The 17671-nt window shown below is 48.3% G+C and overlaps 2 protein-coding genes across 3 annotated transcripts; one reads left to right on the forward strand and one right to left on the reverse strand.

Annotated features, from left to right (window-relative positions):
• Positions 1-122: 122 nt before the first annotated feature.
• LOC144174107 (glutamine amidotransferase-like class 1 domain-containing protein 1) lies at positions 123-11629 on the reverse strand. Its single transcript, XM_077702564.1, has 7 exons — positions 11405-11629; positions 10789-10865; positions 10259-10364; positions 9374-9481; positions 7624-7718; positions 6217-6310; positions 123-891 (listed from the first exon to the last, which is right to left on the reverse strand). Exons 1-7 carry the CDS (start codon positions 11457-11459, stop codon positions 746-748), a joined length of 681 nt encoding a protein of 226 aa, XP_077558690.1. The 5' UTR covers positions 11460-11629; the 3' UTR covers positions 123-745.
• A 2598-nt stretch (positions 11630-14227) lies between these two features.
• Positions 14228-17369, forward strand: LOC144174110 (uncharacterized). Of its 2 annotated transcripts, none has more exons than XM_077702566.1 (4): positions 14228-14377; positions 15800-15884; positions 16012-16105; positions 16858-17369. In XM_077702566.1, the coding sequence occupies exons 1-4, from the start codon at positions 14322-14324 to the stop codon at positions 17028-17030; spliced, it is 408 nt and encodes a 135-aa protein (XP_077558692.1). In that variant the 5' UTR covers positions 14228-14321; the 3' UTR covers positions 17031-17369. The 2 variants fall into 2 exon arrangements, with proteins under 2 accessions (XP_077558692.1, XP_077558693.1); XM_077702567.1 differs by lacking the exon at positions 14228-14377 and adding an exon at positions 14389-14533.
• Positions 17370-17671: the final 302 nt, after the last annotated feature.

Genomic DNA, 17671 nt, shown 5'->3' on the forward strand with positions numbered 1-17671 from the left:
TTGGGAGCAGAGGGTGTAGCTCTAAGCTTGAGAGACCAAGGTTTGGGGTAGCCCATGTAGGTGCTCTTTCAATTGTTGGGATCCGCTTACCTGATAAGCAATCAACACACACGTGACACGAGTAGAGTTGTAAAAAATATATTAGTGCATTTTGCATGTACAAATAGTGGGCAGCAGAGGGTCTAAAGAAGCGAACAGAATAAAAGTCGGACACGAGTCACAGGTAGCACTCGTCTCAGAGGCAGAAGGAGGAGACAATGGGCCAATGCAGTTCCTCTACAACTACCAAGAGAGAAGCATGGCTCTACACACGCCTATACTAAAAAAAAAAAAAAAAAAAAAAGGCACATAAGAAGTTCTCTTAAACTTTTATATTTGCATCCCTTCATAGGTTTGCACTTCACATAAAATGCCTTCACACCGGCTCCTATGACAAATTCGCTTGGTGGGACACCTAAGGAGTGACAATCAGATGCATTCCCTGTTGTTCGTACTAGTAGCACCAGTTCTCGTAAAAGCAGAGCATCTGTGATGGAGTAAACAAAAAGCTCGCAAACGGACCTGGTGAATCGAAACCGGCAGGGGCAAAACTTCTGCTTTTTGCCTCTCTCCAACAGCCTGGCGAACCATTTGCGTTCTCTCTCTGGTGACTGTAGAAAACTCAATGGGCAAGATTAGCTTCAGAAGCACGGAGGGGGAAGCAGTGGGCAGTGTGTGGGCAGAGTGTGAAGGACTTTGCCGGTCTTCACTGGTGCCGGTCTTTGCGTGTGGCCGCCTGCTTCTGGTTGCACAGCAGCACCAGGTTCTGCACGGCGGTCAGCGTCGACTGCTCGTTCTGGCCGGTCACCAGGTGACGGTCCACGACGACGTGCACTTCGTCGGGGTCACTCGCTGCAAGTGTGGCAGTGCGTTGCAGTTTGCTACATTCACCAATAATCTTGACCAAACATGCGAACACACTGAATGTGCTGGAATGGAAGCTTCTTTCTGGAGTGAGTAATTTGGTATTACTTCAATCCAATGCAAGCCTTTTGCATTGCAAGTGCAATGCAAAAGGCTAGCGGAAAATGACTAGCTAACACGGACCACAACAAAAAAAGACAAATATTTCTGCAGGTAAATGTGAATTCATCTAAAAATTGGCTAGTGGGGGAACCAAGGTCTGCTTATGTGTTTTGAATGTGAAAGCCTTATGGCAATGGGAATAGATAAATTGGTTGTGAGCCTCTGCAACTGTCATTCTAGCGGCCAATTTATGGCCAATCTCCTTGACAGGGTAGAATGTGACCAGTCCAAGGCCTCAAGCCTGTACAAGGCCTCAAACCTGTACTTCACAGAACCACAGTGAAGTACCATTAGGGGAGGCCATAATACTTTTGCACTATGCCTGGCCATCAAGAACGGAGCACCTCCTGCCACATTTCTCGCAATGCACGGGATGACTACGGTCCTCCACTAAGCTTTTCTTTTCCCCCACGGTGCGAGCGAATGTAAAGACTTAGCTTGCAAGAAACAGCCCAGTGCTGAGGATGCATCTCAGGTGAGGGCTAAAACTCTGCCACGAGTTTCATCTCCCATTCCTATCTTGGCCACTTGGCGTTGACTGCGAACACCTTCGAGCGTCGTCACAACATGTGTTTGGGAGGTCCCACACAAATGGCTGTGTGCACTACTGTTTATTGCGTTCTTTTACCGATGAACTTACTGCGCTGCCGAACGTACAACAGGTGCTTGGTAAATGCGTTGAGAGCTAGCACGGTGGCCCATCCTCTCGGCTGGGCTAGATCAACGTTACTAGAATAAACTCAGTTTCAAAGCTTTGCTGGAGAGCCGCGAGAACTACAGGTGCTGTAGTCGAGTCTTGCGTTACTCTTGATGCGTCGTCTGCTACGGCGGTGGGCCTGCGCAAATGTACCGTGGTGGCTTTCTAGTAGTGCTATTGCTAAACTTAAACATTCATCACCTCTCCAGTCGACAAGCTTAAACATCTTCATCCTTCCAGTCGACGTTCCGTATCATATTTGTGCGCTGCTTAAGTGGATATACATACGGTCGTCTGCATGCATTGACCCGCATGCGTTGCTCATTGATTGGCTAAGAATCGACCGCCGGCCTATATTTGAGCTGTCAGGATTGCGTTTTACATCCGTGTACTGGAGTTTCTAAGCGAGTGAGCATTGTAAGCGTAGTTTTTATAACTACCACACCGTCTTATCTAGAACAAGAACGACCCAACACGTTTGTAAAAGCAGTGCCATTATGCCCATGCAGCAATACGACAGCTTTTGCGAATTTCTGTCAGTGCGAGGTCCCGTTAACCAGCTTCCGATGTAGAGTTCCTAGGATCAACTTTCATGTGTGGCGGGCTGGTCTCACCTCTTCCGGCATTTGTGCTGTTTGTGGTGCATATGAACACTAGATTACCAAAGATGCAAGTTCGCCTTGCAGTTCAGACACTCAGTTCATATGTGACAGACCCACTCGACTTTTGCAAGTTCACGGGAAAGCATCAATCTGCAATTTAAAGGAGCCATGAAGAGAAAATACAACTTCGTTTAATTTGAAAGAACCAGGAATCAGTATCTCACTCAGCTCCATTACAGCCACCAAATATGTTTTTTAACGAAAAAAAAGCAAGAAGTATTTAAAAACTTTCAAATTTCGCGCCACGGTGACGTGTTATGAGCAAGAATGACGTCATATGGGCCAACAATAAAACATAATTTTCAGTGCCTTAAATGCGCGTTAGCATTCAAGTGATGCGGTCAAATGGAACTAGAGGCCCCATTACAGACGTCCAGTTATGTGTCGTCGCGACAGGTGAGTTAGGTGGCCGCCAATCGCACAAACAAGGTTCCGTGACGTCATAGAAAAGTTGCTGGAAATTGGCTAGGGGGTCGCGACTGCTTCACACGTTTTCTTTAATATCTCCGTTATTTATTCGAAGATTGCGATGATATTGGTATCATTGTTATCGGGACTAAGCAGTCTTTCTAACAAACCCAACTTGTATATTCTCTTCATGGCTCCTTTAAAGGTGCACATGCTATGCCTGAATTCACCGCACCAGTCCAAAGCCTCAAACCTCAAGCCTCTGACCACCTTGTTAATGTCCTGAACTCAGCAATCCGTTCAGCTGATCATACAAGGCACCTCAGCAAAAGACGAATGAGGCTTCAAAGAGGACTTTTGAAAAGGCTGAATCGTGCACAACGGGACTCAAGGATGCACAAGGAAAACCAGTGGTTGAGGGCCTCAAGAAAGCTGTATTTCTGGACTCCTTATAGGTATGCACGGTGGCATGGCTCCTTTTGATAGGCTTGTGGCAACAGGGAGGCTGCAGAATTTGCTCATGCACAAGACATCTCAAGACCACCTGGAAAGACTTTTCGGTTGCACAAAAGGAAAGGCTGTCTATCACGACAACCCTACTGCCTGCCAATGGGGCTGCACAAGGCAGTTGTGTACGCAATTGCATATTAGCCGTACACGATTAAATATGAGCGAATACGCATTCAGCCGTTTGTGGGTGTATACGCAAAAAAAAAAAAAAAAAAACATACGATAAAAGAGCAACAAATCACGAGAACTGCTTGATTCATCACAACCCAGGCTATCAGGCAACTATACGAAGGGCGCGCACGCACTTAAAAACCGCAAAAAAATACAAATGCATACTAGCTAGCCAGCTTGCTTCAATGCTGGTTCTCATCTGTCGCTTACAGATTTTAAGAATTAATGTCAGCTGTGTTGTTCACTGTCATGAATGCGAGTTTTAACAGCGAATTAGTTGAGCAAATCATTTGTGTATGGTATCCACAGTTTTTTAAGTACCAAGAAAACGCCGAGCGTTCGTGCATGCGTGCCTGGAGCGCATGTTCGTCAAGCTAAGCATAGCATTTAGGGAGATTGGCCAACAATGGCCACAAAACAACTCTAGCGTTTGCCGTAGTGTGGCAAAACTTGCTTGGAACGAGAAAGACATGTCATAGTGTACGCCCCTTGTTCATTCGTCCTCTTGTGATAGTACGCTTGCTCTCTGCACCATAGAAAAGCCGCGACTTGAATGTCAAAGCTGCTGTAGGTGATCATTAACTCCACATGGCCCGGCCTATACAGATAGTTTGCACGGCCAACAACGAAGAGGCCACTCTGCTTTAAGAGACTCGGCGTGCAAAGCATCCGCTAGCGACGACAAGTCGCGCTTGCAGAGGCGTACGAAAGCGTCGACCAAAACAACAAGCTCACTCTGGCCTTGCTCAACATAAAGTAATTGAAATGCCATACTGGCAACGTCAACCACACACCGCAGCGATGCTAAAACTCAACTTTGTGCCCGTCAATGATCGCCTACAACAGCTTTGCCATTCAAGTCTTGCACGTGAGTGCAAGCTTCCCTGAAATTTTTTTATGGCTGATTTTTTTCGGGGTGTGGTGAAGCCTGATTTTTGTATAGCTTGTATTCAGTGGCAAGATACAAATGCAGGCAACCATGTAAGTGCGCTGTCACTGGTTTCATCCGTGGTATGGCGGTACTTGTCCGTGCTAAGCACGATTTGGGTTGGACGTTCCAAACTCTACCCCACCGAATGCAAAGTAATGCTTGGAGTCCAATGTGAGTGTGATTACACCACTGTTGAGAATCAGGTTGAAACGTAGCAGACGAAGCACACTGGTGTTTTTTTTTCTTCGGCATGTGGGTGCAGTGGCACAAGCCGGCGCCATGTGCGTGGCACATTGTCCATGTCCGTGGCAGATTCCAGTGTTGCCAAGCGAAGAAATTGACAACTGAACTTTTTAATGAATACCGCCTATACAGGTTGGCAATCTTCTTCGACAAAACGTAAATGTGGTTGCCGAGTGGATCGCAGTCTAACAGATGAGGCTCCAACTCACAAAATAATGCTTGTTCAAACACTATTGTCAACACCTCTACTAGTATAAGGTGCTCACTACTATTGCCCTCAAGTGGCACCATGGCCTCAGGTGGCGCCATGGCATCACTGGACACGGTGCCACCTATGAGTTACGTCACTGATAGGACGCCGCATTATGTTGCATCTGCTAGAACACATTTCCTGTGCTTATGCAACCGCGTTTTTTTTTGTTGTGGCCACCGTCTGCCCCCTCCTTGTGGTTTTGATGCAAAGTACACAAAAAAGTGGTCTACAGACCGAACTTTTCCCGGCAAGCAATCAGCAACTCACTTGTCCCGGGCGACACCGCCACGTCTAGGTAGTTGCTACCACTATGACCCACAGCTCGTATGCAGCCAGCTAACGCCAAGGACGATGCAACTTATGGTTGGTGTAACATTTCGTAACAAGTTGCTTTAACAAGTTGCTGTAACATTTCGTGCGCTGCTCTCGATTGACATCCGTCGCGAAAACTTGTGTTGTAAATAGTGTAAAGCATGGGTACTGTTTTTCTATAACGCCTATTTTGTGAAAAGGAGAAAACATGACTACTGTTTTTCTACGACGCTTTTGTATGTCCCGTAAGTGCACTTCTTTGCACATATAGAGGCACTGCTTTCACAAACACGTTGGGTCGTTTTGTTGGAGATACGATGGTGCAATAGTTATAAAAATTACATTAAAAATGCTCATTTGCTTAGAAACACCTCTACACGAAAATTAAATGTGATGTACACAGCTCAAATATAGGCCGAACGTCAATTCTTAGCCAACCAACACATGCAGATCAATGCATTCAGACGAACTTTTGCGGGAACATCAACTGGAAGGGTAATAAATGTTTAAATTTCGCAATAGCCCTACTAGAAAGACACCGCGGCATGCCACCGCCATAGCACACGACGCGCCGAGAGTAGAGCAAGACTTGACTGCAGCGCCGCAACTTCTTGTGACCGCCGTTCGGACCACCCTTATCCACTGGCGAAGATGCAGAGCTCCGAAACTGAGTTTATTCTAGCAACGTAGGACTAGATTTCCACAAGAACCCCACCTACAACATGCTCTTCTCTTGCAGGAAGGAACATCTCCTCAGTACCATTGTGCTTGACATAACGATCGTTACCACTTCCTTACACCTTGGGTACTGTACAAAAGTGCAGAGCCTCCATGTCACCTCACCTGGGAACCTTAGTAATATTCCTCTCCTCCACCTCCAACTTTGTTCTTTTGGCACCTGGCTACTGCTGAGTGAACTAAACAACTGAGAGGCAATCGAGCCATGCGTGTGCACGCTACTCACAGCTGTACAGGGCCCCCCGATCCTTGATGACATCCTCTGGGATTACAGGAAGGTTGGCAAAGTCAGGGCTCCGGGCAAGCTCAAACACGGAAACCTGCATTCAGGCGCATCCACACAACAGCGCATGAAGTGGGATTTGTGTAGCACTACGTCGTATTGCCGTTCTGAAGAGAAGAGAGTGGAAGATGGGGCAAGAGATTGTTAAAAGTGGAAAGATCTACAGAAGTGGGCTCCGCAGACCGTTATTCTATAGACCCTACTCAATGCTGCATAATACCTAGCTAGTAGTTTGAGCCCGGGCAAAAGACACTGAATCCAGGAATTTTGAAATCGGTGTTGTGGTGAACCAGTGGCATTACCCGTCAGAAATTAGTCAGTTCTGGGGGATTTTTTTCGTTCACCAACACTTACAGTGAGAAGTTTCTGTAAACATCCCAGCACTTTTTTTTTCACTTTGTTCCTTTACTTGGGTACACTGCAATCCACTTACAATGAAAGCTCAATAATTCGGATCTCCAGGGAGTAAAAAAAACTACGAATTATCCAAGTGTCGAATTATCGAATGAACAAGAAAAACAGCACATTTGCAATTCTGTTATGTGTACCCCATACTTTGCAAAGAAGTCAGGCGATGATAGTTTGTCATTTGGTGGATAGCTGGGCAGAAAAAAACAAGTTTTAGGACTTGCGACAATTCGTGCAGAGCAAGTGTTGCACGGAGCATCATAGCAGGTTTCTTCCACAACAGAAAGAACATCCGCAGTGGTGTGTAGCCAGTAAACAGCCAGGCACTGCTGGCTTTTTATTGGCTGCGATGTATACTCGCATCGTCCCCACCGCTAGAGGAGGAGAGCGGACGTGGAGCACAGGTAAATTTGTGTCGCAATAATGAAGGTCCATGGCCACGGAGAAATGTACATTTTCCAAGGGAAGGAGTAGGAGTGCCAACTTATTTGAATTTCTGAATTAATTGGGGCAGAATCAAGAAGGTTTTACTCTACAACGATACCAGATATAATAATGTATTGCTTAAAACAATCAAATTTCCTGTTGCCCCGTGTAAAAATAAACCACACATAATGATACAATTTTACAAAAATTTTGCCTGCACATACAGACCTTCCCTACTTTTCTCCCTGGAGGTGCAGCTATTCTTTCTTTTAATGAGAAGAGCAGTGCTGTGTTTAGTGTACTGTATTTCCACATGTTTTCAGCTCATATACTTTCTAATGAAATGAGAGAAATGACATACGTGTGCATCTCCTTTCGGGGAGGGAAAAAAAAAAAGAGACACTGAAAGGGTTAAGAGTGGATGACAATTGTGACATGATCCCAACAACAAATTTGCACAGGAGGCAAGCACGGCATGAGACAATGACCTGGTTAATGCAGACAGCCAGGACTCACAGCGGTTAAGGTGCACCGGCGAAAGCTCCACACCTCGGCATCATCCACCGCCGAGAAAAGGCCAGCGACACCCATTCCAATGGCACAAATTGGCTCTGGCAAGGAAAGAAGGCAAAAGAAAGGGACCAGTTGATGGCTGTAACAGCCGGCTGACCCATGGCAAACTTGGCAGTGAATTGACTGTAAAGAAACAGTGCATTGCTATGTGTGTTTGTACATTTACAGCCTGTGCATGCAAAAATCAGCCATGACTAATAGCAATTGTGGCTGAGGCGTAAGTGGACAAAGAAATTCGAGCTGGTGCTTCCTGCTGATAACAGCTTCGAAGGAAAAAAAATGCGTCCGCGCAAGTGAGGCTTGGGTAGCCTCAAAACGCAGACAGCCACACAAAGAATTTTGCAACATGGGCAGATATGTTTACAGTTTAGCGTTGCTGTATATGTTTAAATGTTGCCTGTGAAACGGACTAAACATTACCCATTTCAAACAAGTTGGGCTGAAGTTTATGCACATTAGTCGCAACAACATTGTAAGTGCCCAAGATTAAGTTTGTTTTTTAGTAGCACACCTGCTAAACCTGCATGCAGAATCCTGAATTTGGGAAACAACCATGAGGAGAATGGGGGTGAGGGGGAACAGAGGAGCATTGGTACCACCTCCCCATCCTCTTTTTCTGTCTGTAGTTCACAAATAACAGCAGACCAATGCAGGTACCCTTGGTATGCAACTCCAAGGCAACACTCATTTTCGCATCAACTTCGCCCACCATGGCTGCTTCAATGCTTGCATGCACAAACTTGTTTGGGTGAAATTCAACAGTAGTGCTCATCAACGCGTGCAGGTACCCAGGCAACACCAACGACATCTCAAGAGGCCTTTCGCATTGTTTTCTAAGCAACCAGAACACTACCCATGTAAGGATTATTTCTTTCTCTGACATTCCAAGGGATGTATTTGTAAAACCGAAAAATACAACACTAGTTTGAACTCACACAAAGTTGAGGGGCACGTAAAATACACAATAGCAATACGGTGACCACTGGAGGCATACGTAGGTGCCCGGTAAGATAGGGATGATGCCCTTTGTAGCAAAATGAGAAGCGGGATCATGATGAGAGGCACCATCATCCCTCCTCCCACCAATGTGATGGAAAAGGCATTCCATTTCGGCCCTCCTCCCGACTGCTGAGAGAAATAGAGTGAGGAGCTTAACTATGAGATGCAGACACACTTCACCCCATCCCTCATTAAAGTAAGAAAAAAAATAAGCCGGCTTTAATGACCTCGCTCTTGATTCAAGATGGAGGTGCACAAAAAAGCAGCAGGGACACTTCCAGCAGTTCTAAACAATTGTTTAACTTGGCAATAAATGGCTGCACATACAGCAAGAAGTCAACATATCTCGCATTATGAGAGTGGGCAGACAGACGTGGACCGGAGCCAAGAAAACGGGAAATGAAACCCGAGTGACAAGCACCACAAATGTTGCCTCCGAACCACAAACAGCTAGCCAACCGCATCCGTCTCAAGATGAACCTGCACTCACCCCCGTAACGCCGCACACCGACTGCAACAACACTGACATCAATCGCCAGCAGTTTTTAAATCTTCGATAACTTCGTACAGCGACGTGTTTTCAACTGCCTCCGTGAAACGCAGCAGACACAACACATGCCATCCGCCAGAGCTTGGCTGTGGCTTTTCAAAGAGAAATGAAGACAGGGGTACGTGCTTCCAGAGTGGTACTCACTCTTCTCCTGAATGAAGTGCCTGAGGATGTGAGCCAGGTCTTTGTTCTCACACAGGTCGTGAGCTGCTCCCGGGCTGTGCGGCAGGATCAGGCATGAGTACCGGTTGGCTGCGTAAAAACCGGCGATAGCATCATCAAACAGGGCGCCTCCTCCTAATTAAATCACGTTTGAGATACAGGCTGAAACGACGATAGCTATGCAATGACAAGGCCTCAACAAGAGCACAAACATTCCTCACTTGCTCCTGAGCTTTCGTCTAGGTGTTTCAGGACTTCATAGGCCCTAACTCGACCAATAATGCCATCCACGACAACTTTTGGGGCCATAACAAAGAACGGAAAGCTGAGCTGGTTGGAGCAGATTGCTACTTAAAGTGTAAAAAGACGTAACGTAAGCAATCATCATTGCGACGCAACAGCTGGTGAAATGCTCTTCAAGTTCAGGCAGTCACGGCATGCACAAAAAGTATTTTGTAAATGACACCCTTAAAATTTCCACTGTGATTTCTTCATTTCATAATATGCACTGTACCGTTCATGCGGCAGTCTTGTGTTACCCAGTGCTCAGACGTATCGAACCACTGACAAAGTAAAGCTGAAGTAGTTTTGGGAGGTTAGAAGTACAGTTTCTTGCAGAGCCTCATATCATCTTCTGTGCAAGCCTTTGGTCTTTGAGTGGGGCTCTTTGATTTAGTTTTGGACTCACGGCGGTCTCCCCAAGAAGCAGTCCAGAATTCATTTTTCCCATAAACCTCTATGGCTTTGGGAAATCCTTGGGCTACCCGCAGTGGGTCCAAGACTAAATCGAAGAGCTCCAGTAGCTCCAAGGCCCGGCCATACCAGCCAAAGGGATTCCAGGGAAAAAATGAGTAAACACTTTCTTACGATCCACGGTTTGAAGACCGATAGGAATTGCAAAGACTTTCGCACGAAAGTCATTCAGCCAGCGTCTGCTTTGTTCATCCTGATTAACAAATTCCAAGGGGCGGCCCTGAAAAAAAGAAAAAAAGTACCACGCACTCTAGCAAATGCATCATTCAGCTCTGCCTATCCCGCAGCATGCAAACACACACTGTACGCGTTTTGTCGAATCCTAAAAGCCAAAAAGTAAGCTAAAACACTGCTCATAGCAAAAAGTAATAGAAAGAAATGAGTACAATTTGTTTGCATCTATCATTGTCTGAAAAACTATTTCATAGATTTGATGCACCCCGAACATTTTTTTTCTCCTTGTCGGTCTGCTGCTAAGGCGTAGGTAAGTTGTGCTGTGTGGTATAACGCCACTGCAATAATGAGGTTAACCGTCAGTGGCGAACTCGTTCGCGCCATGCGCGATGACATCAGTAAACAACGTCCAAAATCAGATAACAGCTGGTTCCTTAAAGGCGCAAAAGATTGCAAGCTCCCGCACTTACCCCTGGCGTTGCTATTTGCACCGTGAATGTGCTGTGCAGCAAGGTGAAAGTCTGAATAAACGACGGTGCTGAGTTTCCTACGGCAAAAAAAGGAAACAGAACCGCAAAGGTGACGACAGTGCCGCAAGCGTGACGGCTGAAATAACGTTTATTTTTTCAAACTATAAACCGCGAGTATAGCAATGCGTTATCTGGCGAAATGCCCGGCATTGCCTCTTGCCCACGCAAATACGCGCAGATAAAAATTTAAACCACAGCGCATGCTGACAGGCGCAGTAGTGCGGCCGCGCGCAAGCAAAAAATAGGTTAGAGTTCACGCCGAGTTCATCGAAGGCGCGTTCAAACTTCGCAGCAGCGATAGCGGCATGACCCGCCATCACATCCGCGCGGAAACTCGGGTGAACCCCAAGTTCGGACGGTTCTGAGCACAAAAACGGTTCGCAATGCCGGCAGTCTGCGAAGCACATACGAATCGAAAGATATCGTCTGCCGTTTTAGGCCTAGGCAGAGAAGCCCACTCCCCCTCTACGCATCGTCGTCTGCCCCCGTTCAAGTAGGCCGCGTCCACGTCAAGGTGAGAAACGTTCGCATCGCGAGGACAAGAACGAGCACTCACCCTCCTTTGAGCCGCTCAAGACGATGAGGCAGCTTAAGCGTGGTGCCGTGGACATGGTGCAGTCCAAGTCATAGTATTTTTGCGGGTAAATGGGAATATGCGCGCCGCAAAAACCGCAAAGCGCGGCTCCGTTGGCGGCGGGTTCAATGCACTCGCTCCCAGGGTTGACGGCAGAGCCAGCGGCGGCACCGGCGCTAACCGCTATCGCAGAACTCCAAGTACTACAATCGCACGTAACGAAAGCGAAGGTTTCCGGCCGCTGACGGAAAATTTTGCAGTGTTCTGCGCACGACTTTTCTGTTTCTATTTTAAAGTGACGCATGATATTCGCATTGTTCGCGTAAGGAAATAAGTGGAATTTTTCAGTCGTGAACAAAAATCAGTTTTAACCATGGAGGAAAAAAAAGCTTAGGAGAGGCCCCCAGCTATCCCCGCGCATTGGCAAAAGTGTGGAGGAAGTCACGTGTTTTCGGCGGCCATTGTAAGTCGCGTTAGCAACGGCGTCCTAGCAACAGCCCGCCCGCCGTTCGCCAGTCATGGAGGAAAGGCAGCGCCTGCCTTGTCGTCCGATTGCGAAGATTGCTGCTTCGCTTTGCTGCGCTGTGGTCTCGCGGAACTCGAAAAGGATGCTGCGAGTTGCGACAGCTGCGCCGATGTGAATATGTCATTTAATTTCTACTTGCAAGTGCACCTTAATAGTACCGCGTCAAGCTATTGCTCCGGTCGCGATCACGACGCGCCTATTGAAGTGCAGATATCGTGAACGCGCCGTCCCGTCGTACGCGCGGACACCCGTCTGGTAGATTTTCGGGAAGTGATACACAGTGTGCAGTACGTAGGCGACTTGCAACCGAACGATTCGCAACTCAATTTTTTGGTTATCGCCGCCGCAATATATAGTTTGCTAGGCCGGCAATGCGCGGCAGTACTTTGCAACTGTTACAAGGTAGATTCCCAGTTGATATAATTCCATCGTCCTATTACCGTAGTAGGTGTCCGTCTGTTGACTGGAAGAGTGCTGGATCTGGAATCTGGATCTTTTTGTGGTCTCGCTCTGGATTTCGCTTTTCAACGCTTCATACTGCGAGGTTAGTGTATGAACGTTTTCAACTGATATCACCTTGAATTTATTGACACTGAGACAAGTTGAAACTTGGCGAAAAAAAGTTTATTGACGCCACCCACCCTGTCATTTTTTTTACTCAATAAAACGTTTTGCCTCCTCCTCCTGCTCCTCCTCCTCCTCCTTCGCAAAAAATTCAATCGAAGGCACGCGAACAACGGTAAAAACATTCCACAATTTTTTAGCGTGAAATCTGCATGAAGTACTGCTTACCTATATATATAGAACGGCCGTTTAATTGACTAGTCATCTCTGGGATTGCCAGTGAAACTGCAACGCAAACTTGGGCACTTTCCAGTCCGGTAGCCGCACGGCGTTCGCCCACTGTTTGCGGCGTTCTCCATCGCTTGATAACCTATAAACGGCGGCGATTGCAAACAAAGGATGAATGCACACCAATGTACAGCAATACTTGTCAGTGGAATGATGCACTAACCGGTGGAAAGTGACGCCCAATTCCTTGGGTACCGATCGCGACTTGCAGCCTGGCACCGAGCATTGCGGCATTGTTAGAGCGAGCTGCTTCGCAAACCTGCTGCGGCCACACTGAAGACGTGTAACAGTGTAACCGCGCGTTTAGGTTCACGGTCACGCGCTGCAAAACGGCCTTCTACCTGCCTATCAGCTGATTTCCGCCGACTCGGCGCTGGCAGATGCAGACGACAAGAGAGGCGATACAGGACGGAGGAGGCGGAGAAGGTGCACCGAGAGAGAGAGGCAAAAGGAGTCCGCCAATGGCATTGAGGGCCAATGGTCCGCCATTCGACTTACAGAAATGGCGTTTCCGGCTGCGCTGGGTGTGACGTCAGGGCCTCTCCTAAGCTTTTCTTTCCTCCATGGTTTTAACGCAGAGTTAGTAGTATAGAGCAACGCGCGATTTTTATAACTGTTATTGTCGTATTTTAATCTTGCGAACGTTGTATTTGCTTCCATAACGCCGCACCCGGATTGCGGGTGTGAACAAGCATAGATTTCCGCAGAATAATAATTTAACCAAACATTTCTCACTTTATTCAAGGACGCCAAAGAGCGCGGGAAAGCGCTCAGGCAACGTGCATGATTTATCTGTGCAGTGTAGCCGAGAGCGATAGGGGTGCTTGGGTCCGTAGGTGGCCGGTAGTTTTCCATGCGCGTATCGGCTCGTTACGAAACGGATGCGCGAGCGACTCGGCCGAATCTAAAGAAAGCATGAAAGAAAGTTGGCGGATGAAAGAGGAAAGGTGTCGTAGTGAGCGGCGGTGAGGTCGTGAGGCGTCCGTCGCCGGTGACGAGGCAAAAGGGACCGGCCACGTGACGTTCGAACCAGCGGGAGAGCGCGCGGCTTCCATCTATGCGTGCGGCTGGGAGTGAGCGCAACAGCTAAAAAAGTTTCGCAAGCAACAGGAACCGGCAGATGTTCCCGTGCTGGTACTGGTCGTGCTTATTCTGCGTGTTCCGCAAAGCACGCGCCGGATGGAACGAAAAGATGAGAAGGCAAAGGACAGGGAAGAAAAAACGAGGAGGACAGGAAAGCGCGAGGGCACACGTCGAGAAAGACGCTGGAGAAGAGAGAACAAGCTTGGGGAGGGGAAAAAATAGAGAGCGAGGAGAGATAAAAAAACTCGCCGTGCCCCAAGGGCATTTCTAAAGAAATAAGTACTCAGGTCGCGCGAACGAAACAAGAGCAAAGAAAAAGGAGCAAGAGAGGGCGCGCGTTCCGCATCCCCGTCCGCTTTCACTCTTTTTCTCTACGAAGCCCAGCGCTTGTAATTCATAGCGGAGCGTTTGGCGCGAAGCCTTCTGAGCGCTGATTGGATGGCCGAGGTTACCGGCTCGTCGCTCATTGGATTCCGTCGACCACGTGGACCCAGGTATAAAAGCTTTGTCCCGCCATTTTGTGAAGCATTCAAGTGACTTGTGTGGTGCGCGTGCCGACGTTGCTTCGCCGCTTTGATTTAGTGTGCCTCGTTTTGGGTTATTTATTTCGAAATACCTGCGAAAATGCCCGCCACACGCTCCAGGCCCAGGTAAGTCATCACCTAGACAATGTTTATTCAAATTTCCGTGATATTTTGGCGACTTTGCGCGTAAAAAGACGTAATTTGCCGTGGAGCCGGTGCGACCTAGATCTAGGCCTAACGCCGGGACAAAGTGCTTTGTCGATTCGTGGCTCCTATACTGTTTCTGTACCTGTTGCAGTGCTGATTAAAGTGTTGTTTTGCGCTGTAAGCAAGGTGTAATGAATCTGTTGCGCTCTGCACTGCGCGCGGCTTGACCCATTTATCTCGCCCCGGCAGAGCGGCAAGGGTGAGGATATCCGCGGAGCAACTTCGTTGGTTCCGTTTGCATGGCGCTGGAAGTACTGCCTAGCGTTCGCAACGTTCGCGCTACGAACAGCGCAGTTTGCGTGGCGAAGCCCTCAGCCACCGATAAAGCGAAGGCCGGTCATGCATTCGCCGCGCGCCGTGGAACGACGAGACCACGCGCCACTGCGCGCACACCGGTTTAGCTCGTCTGCGACGCCGACCTATTGTTTCTGCTGGCGTTGCTGACGTTTGCAGCTCGCAAGTGTTGCACGCAGACAGGTTTCGGCATGCCCTTTTTCCGCGGCAGCTGCTGCACGCGATTCCTTTCCCCCCTTCCCTCCTAGTGACGGGGCATCTTTATGGAGCAGACGGAACGTGGTGCCGGCGCTCGCTCGCTAAGCCTCGCCGATCGGCTCCGCAGCGGCGGCTATTGCGGTTTTTTTGGCGCGAAGTCCGACTGCGAGTCGACGGGCGCTTCCTCTCTTCGCGCCGGCCTGTTCCCGCTTCAAGGCGCAAGTGTTCACGTTCGAGAGTGAGGGGGTGCTTGGCCGTTAGCCGCTACGGAAGCGGCGCCGCGGGAGGGAAAATTTTGAAACCCATATTGGCCATCTCCGTGAGTTTTTTATTTTCGTTTGTCGGAAGTGCGTGACAGGCGCTCTCCGCTACCTCGTTTTCTCTTATCCGCGCCGGCTAACCTGCGTCTGCGCGTGCTGTTCCCTCTCCCTCCTCCTCGTGGTTTACTTTTAGGCGGGCCGTCCGGCGTGCGCCGCGTTCGCGTCTGGCCTTGAGGTAGTCTGCGCCGTCTACCACGTGCTGTGTCGGCGTTTTTTTTTTTCCTCTCTACATGATAGCCGGCACGTTCGCCGTAATCGACTCTGATGTGAGGGTTGTTGAGGCCGTTTTCACTTTCGAGGCGCATTTTGTGCTTGCGAGTGCGCCACGTTTCTTTCGCTTCTGATTTTTGCTGTTTTTCCACACGTCTTGCAGCACCGAGCAGGCTGAGGTTGCTGAGGAGGTGAAGAAGGACGTCGAGGCGTCTCCTGTGAAAGAGAAGGTGGCCGACGCCAAGGCGGTACGTGCATTGTTTGTGTAATTACTTAGTGTGTCATTGTGGCAGCATTGGTGGTTGACTATTGCATCGCTGGCTTTATGGAAAGTGCTGTCCAGACAGACAACCGTGGTGTTGGTATGCCTTCCAGGAGGAGAAGCCCGCAGAGGAGAAGGCTGACGGCAAGGAGTCCGAAGCCAAGGAGGAAGCCGAGAAGAAAGAGGAGGCCCCAAAGGCAAACGGGGGTGAGTTCTGGCTTTCTGATTTGGTGAAGAGTTGGTGTTCCCATTCATTTTGTCATCGGTACATTTTCCCACATGAAAACTGCATTGGAAGTTAGCCGTGATTAGAGGATTTTTGTTTGAGGGTGCATCTTGAGCCCCACTGATTACAGCTATGAGAAGGATGTGCTGCTCCAATTGCGTCCATCTGAAATTGCACCACGCTCATTCGTGGTGCAAAAGAGTTTGCAGTGTGTTAGCCTTGTCATCTATAGGCCCCACTGCCAGTCTACCATAGCAAAAAACCAGTGGGACTACATTTGTCATAGTTCTTTACTATCTGCAAGCATGTATGTCGCTGGCTGGTATGATCATAATAGGTTTAAAAGAACGTCTTAACTGTGAGAGTGGATGAAAAGGTTACAGAAAGAGGCGAGGCCACTTTTGATTTTGCTATGGCTTTTCACAAGGATGGAGACATTAAATTTTGCACCTGCTTGGATTGTGTTCAGGGACCATTGCAGTTCGTCGCATTTTGTATGCTTCTCCAAAAGTGCAAGGAGAAATACTCGTGGCTGGCCATACAACTCAATGTTTCCTCCCTGTTCTGGGATCATTGCATAACAGGAATGCTGTGAATTTTTCCCCTCTGTATGTGTTCATTCATTGTGCCTTAAACTTGCTCCTTGGCATGTGCCGTTCAGTTTTGAATGGACGGTTTGTGGCATTTTTGGTGTGTGCTGGCCAGTTTCCAAGACTGCCTCATCTTATCACAGCTGCGGAAGCCACAGCTGAGGCCGACGGCAAGGACGACTCTGAGAAGGCGGAGAAGCACAAGCTGGAGGATGCTGTGGACGGCACCCCCGAGAAGAAGGCCAAGGTAGAGGAGAGCAGCAAGAAAGAGGACGCCGCCAAGGAGGCAGCGCCCACAGAGGAAGCGGCTGCATGAACAGCCCCGCCACCGCTGCAGGGGCGGCCACGGCAGCGCTGCTGCCCCCACCCTCCCTTCCCTACGCACATTTACGAAGGGGCGCACGAGCCCCCGAGACTGCTGCTGCTAAGTTATGTTGGGACTGATGTACAAAAGCATCTGTGCGTCTTGTATTCTCCTCCCACATGTTCCCCCATCTCTCTCCTCCCGCTGTTGAATTTTTTTCCCTTTCCGTTGTTAATTTCATCTTTCTGGACATAAGACACCACACACTGTCATTTGTTGTGAAGAACTTAATATAGTTGATTGTACAGTTTGTCAGGTTTTTCAAAGAATAAATTTTTTTTCTCATCGTCAGTTTTGTTGTTTGTCTGTTGGTGCAGTTGTGGGCACACGTCGTGCTAAAAGCAGAGGTGTGTGCCCTGTACTGCAAGTGAAGACGTGGTGCATGTACTCTGACCGTTACGTGTGTGCAGCAGGATGCGGTGAATATTTGCTACAATGTAGTGCAATATCCAAAAACTATTTGCACAGTGAATCAAGTGTTCAGGAGCAGTGCAAATCACTTGTATGTCTGCCAAAACAGCTTGCTTTAGAAATAGTAAAAACTGAATGGGATTTGCCCACCGTGCCACGTTAGCTTTATACTATTTGGTTGT

This window comes from Haemaphysalis longicornis, unplaced genomic scaffold (assembly GCF_048455015.1).
Source record: "Haemaphysalis longicornis isolate Haplotype H1 unplaced genomic scaffold, Haemaphysalis longicornis Haplotype H1 scaffold_3, whole genome shotgun sequence".
Classification (NCBI taxonomy): Eukaryota; Metazoa; Arthropoda; class Arachnida; order Ixodida; family Ixodidae; genus Haemaphysalis; species Haemaphysalis longicornis.

Bases quoted from the DNA above. Each gene is read 5' to 3' on its own strand.
- LOC144174107 (XM_077702564.1), bottom strand. From the start codon at position 11,459: ATGTCCACGGCACCACGCTTAAGCTGCCTCATCGTCTTGAGCGGCTCA. The intron at 7,719-9,373 runs GTGAGTACCACT...TTTCCTTGCCAG, and splicing joins GCACTTCATTCAGGAGAAGA to AGCCAATTTGTGCCATTGGA. The intron at 6,311-7,623 runs GTGAGTCCTGGC...GCCTGAATGCAG, and splicing joins GCCGGTGCACCTTAACCGCT to GTTTCCGTGTTTGAGCTTGC.
- LOC144174110 (XM_077702566.1), top strand. From the start codon at position 14,322: ATGGCCGAGGTTACCGGCTCGTCGCTCATTGGATTCCGTCGACCACGT. The intron at 14,378-15,799 runs GTATAAAAGCTT...CACGTCTTGCAG, and splicing joins CGTCGACCACGTGGACCCAG to CACCGAGCAGGCTGAGGTTG. The intron at 16,106-16,857 runs GTGAGTTCTGGC...ATCTTATCACAG, and splicing joins GGCCCCAAAGGCAAACGGGG to CTGCGGAAGCCACAGCTGAG.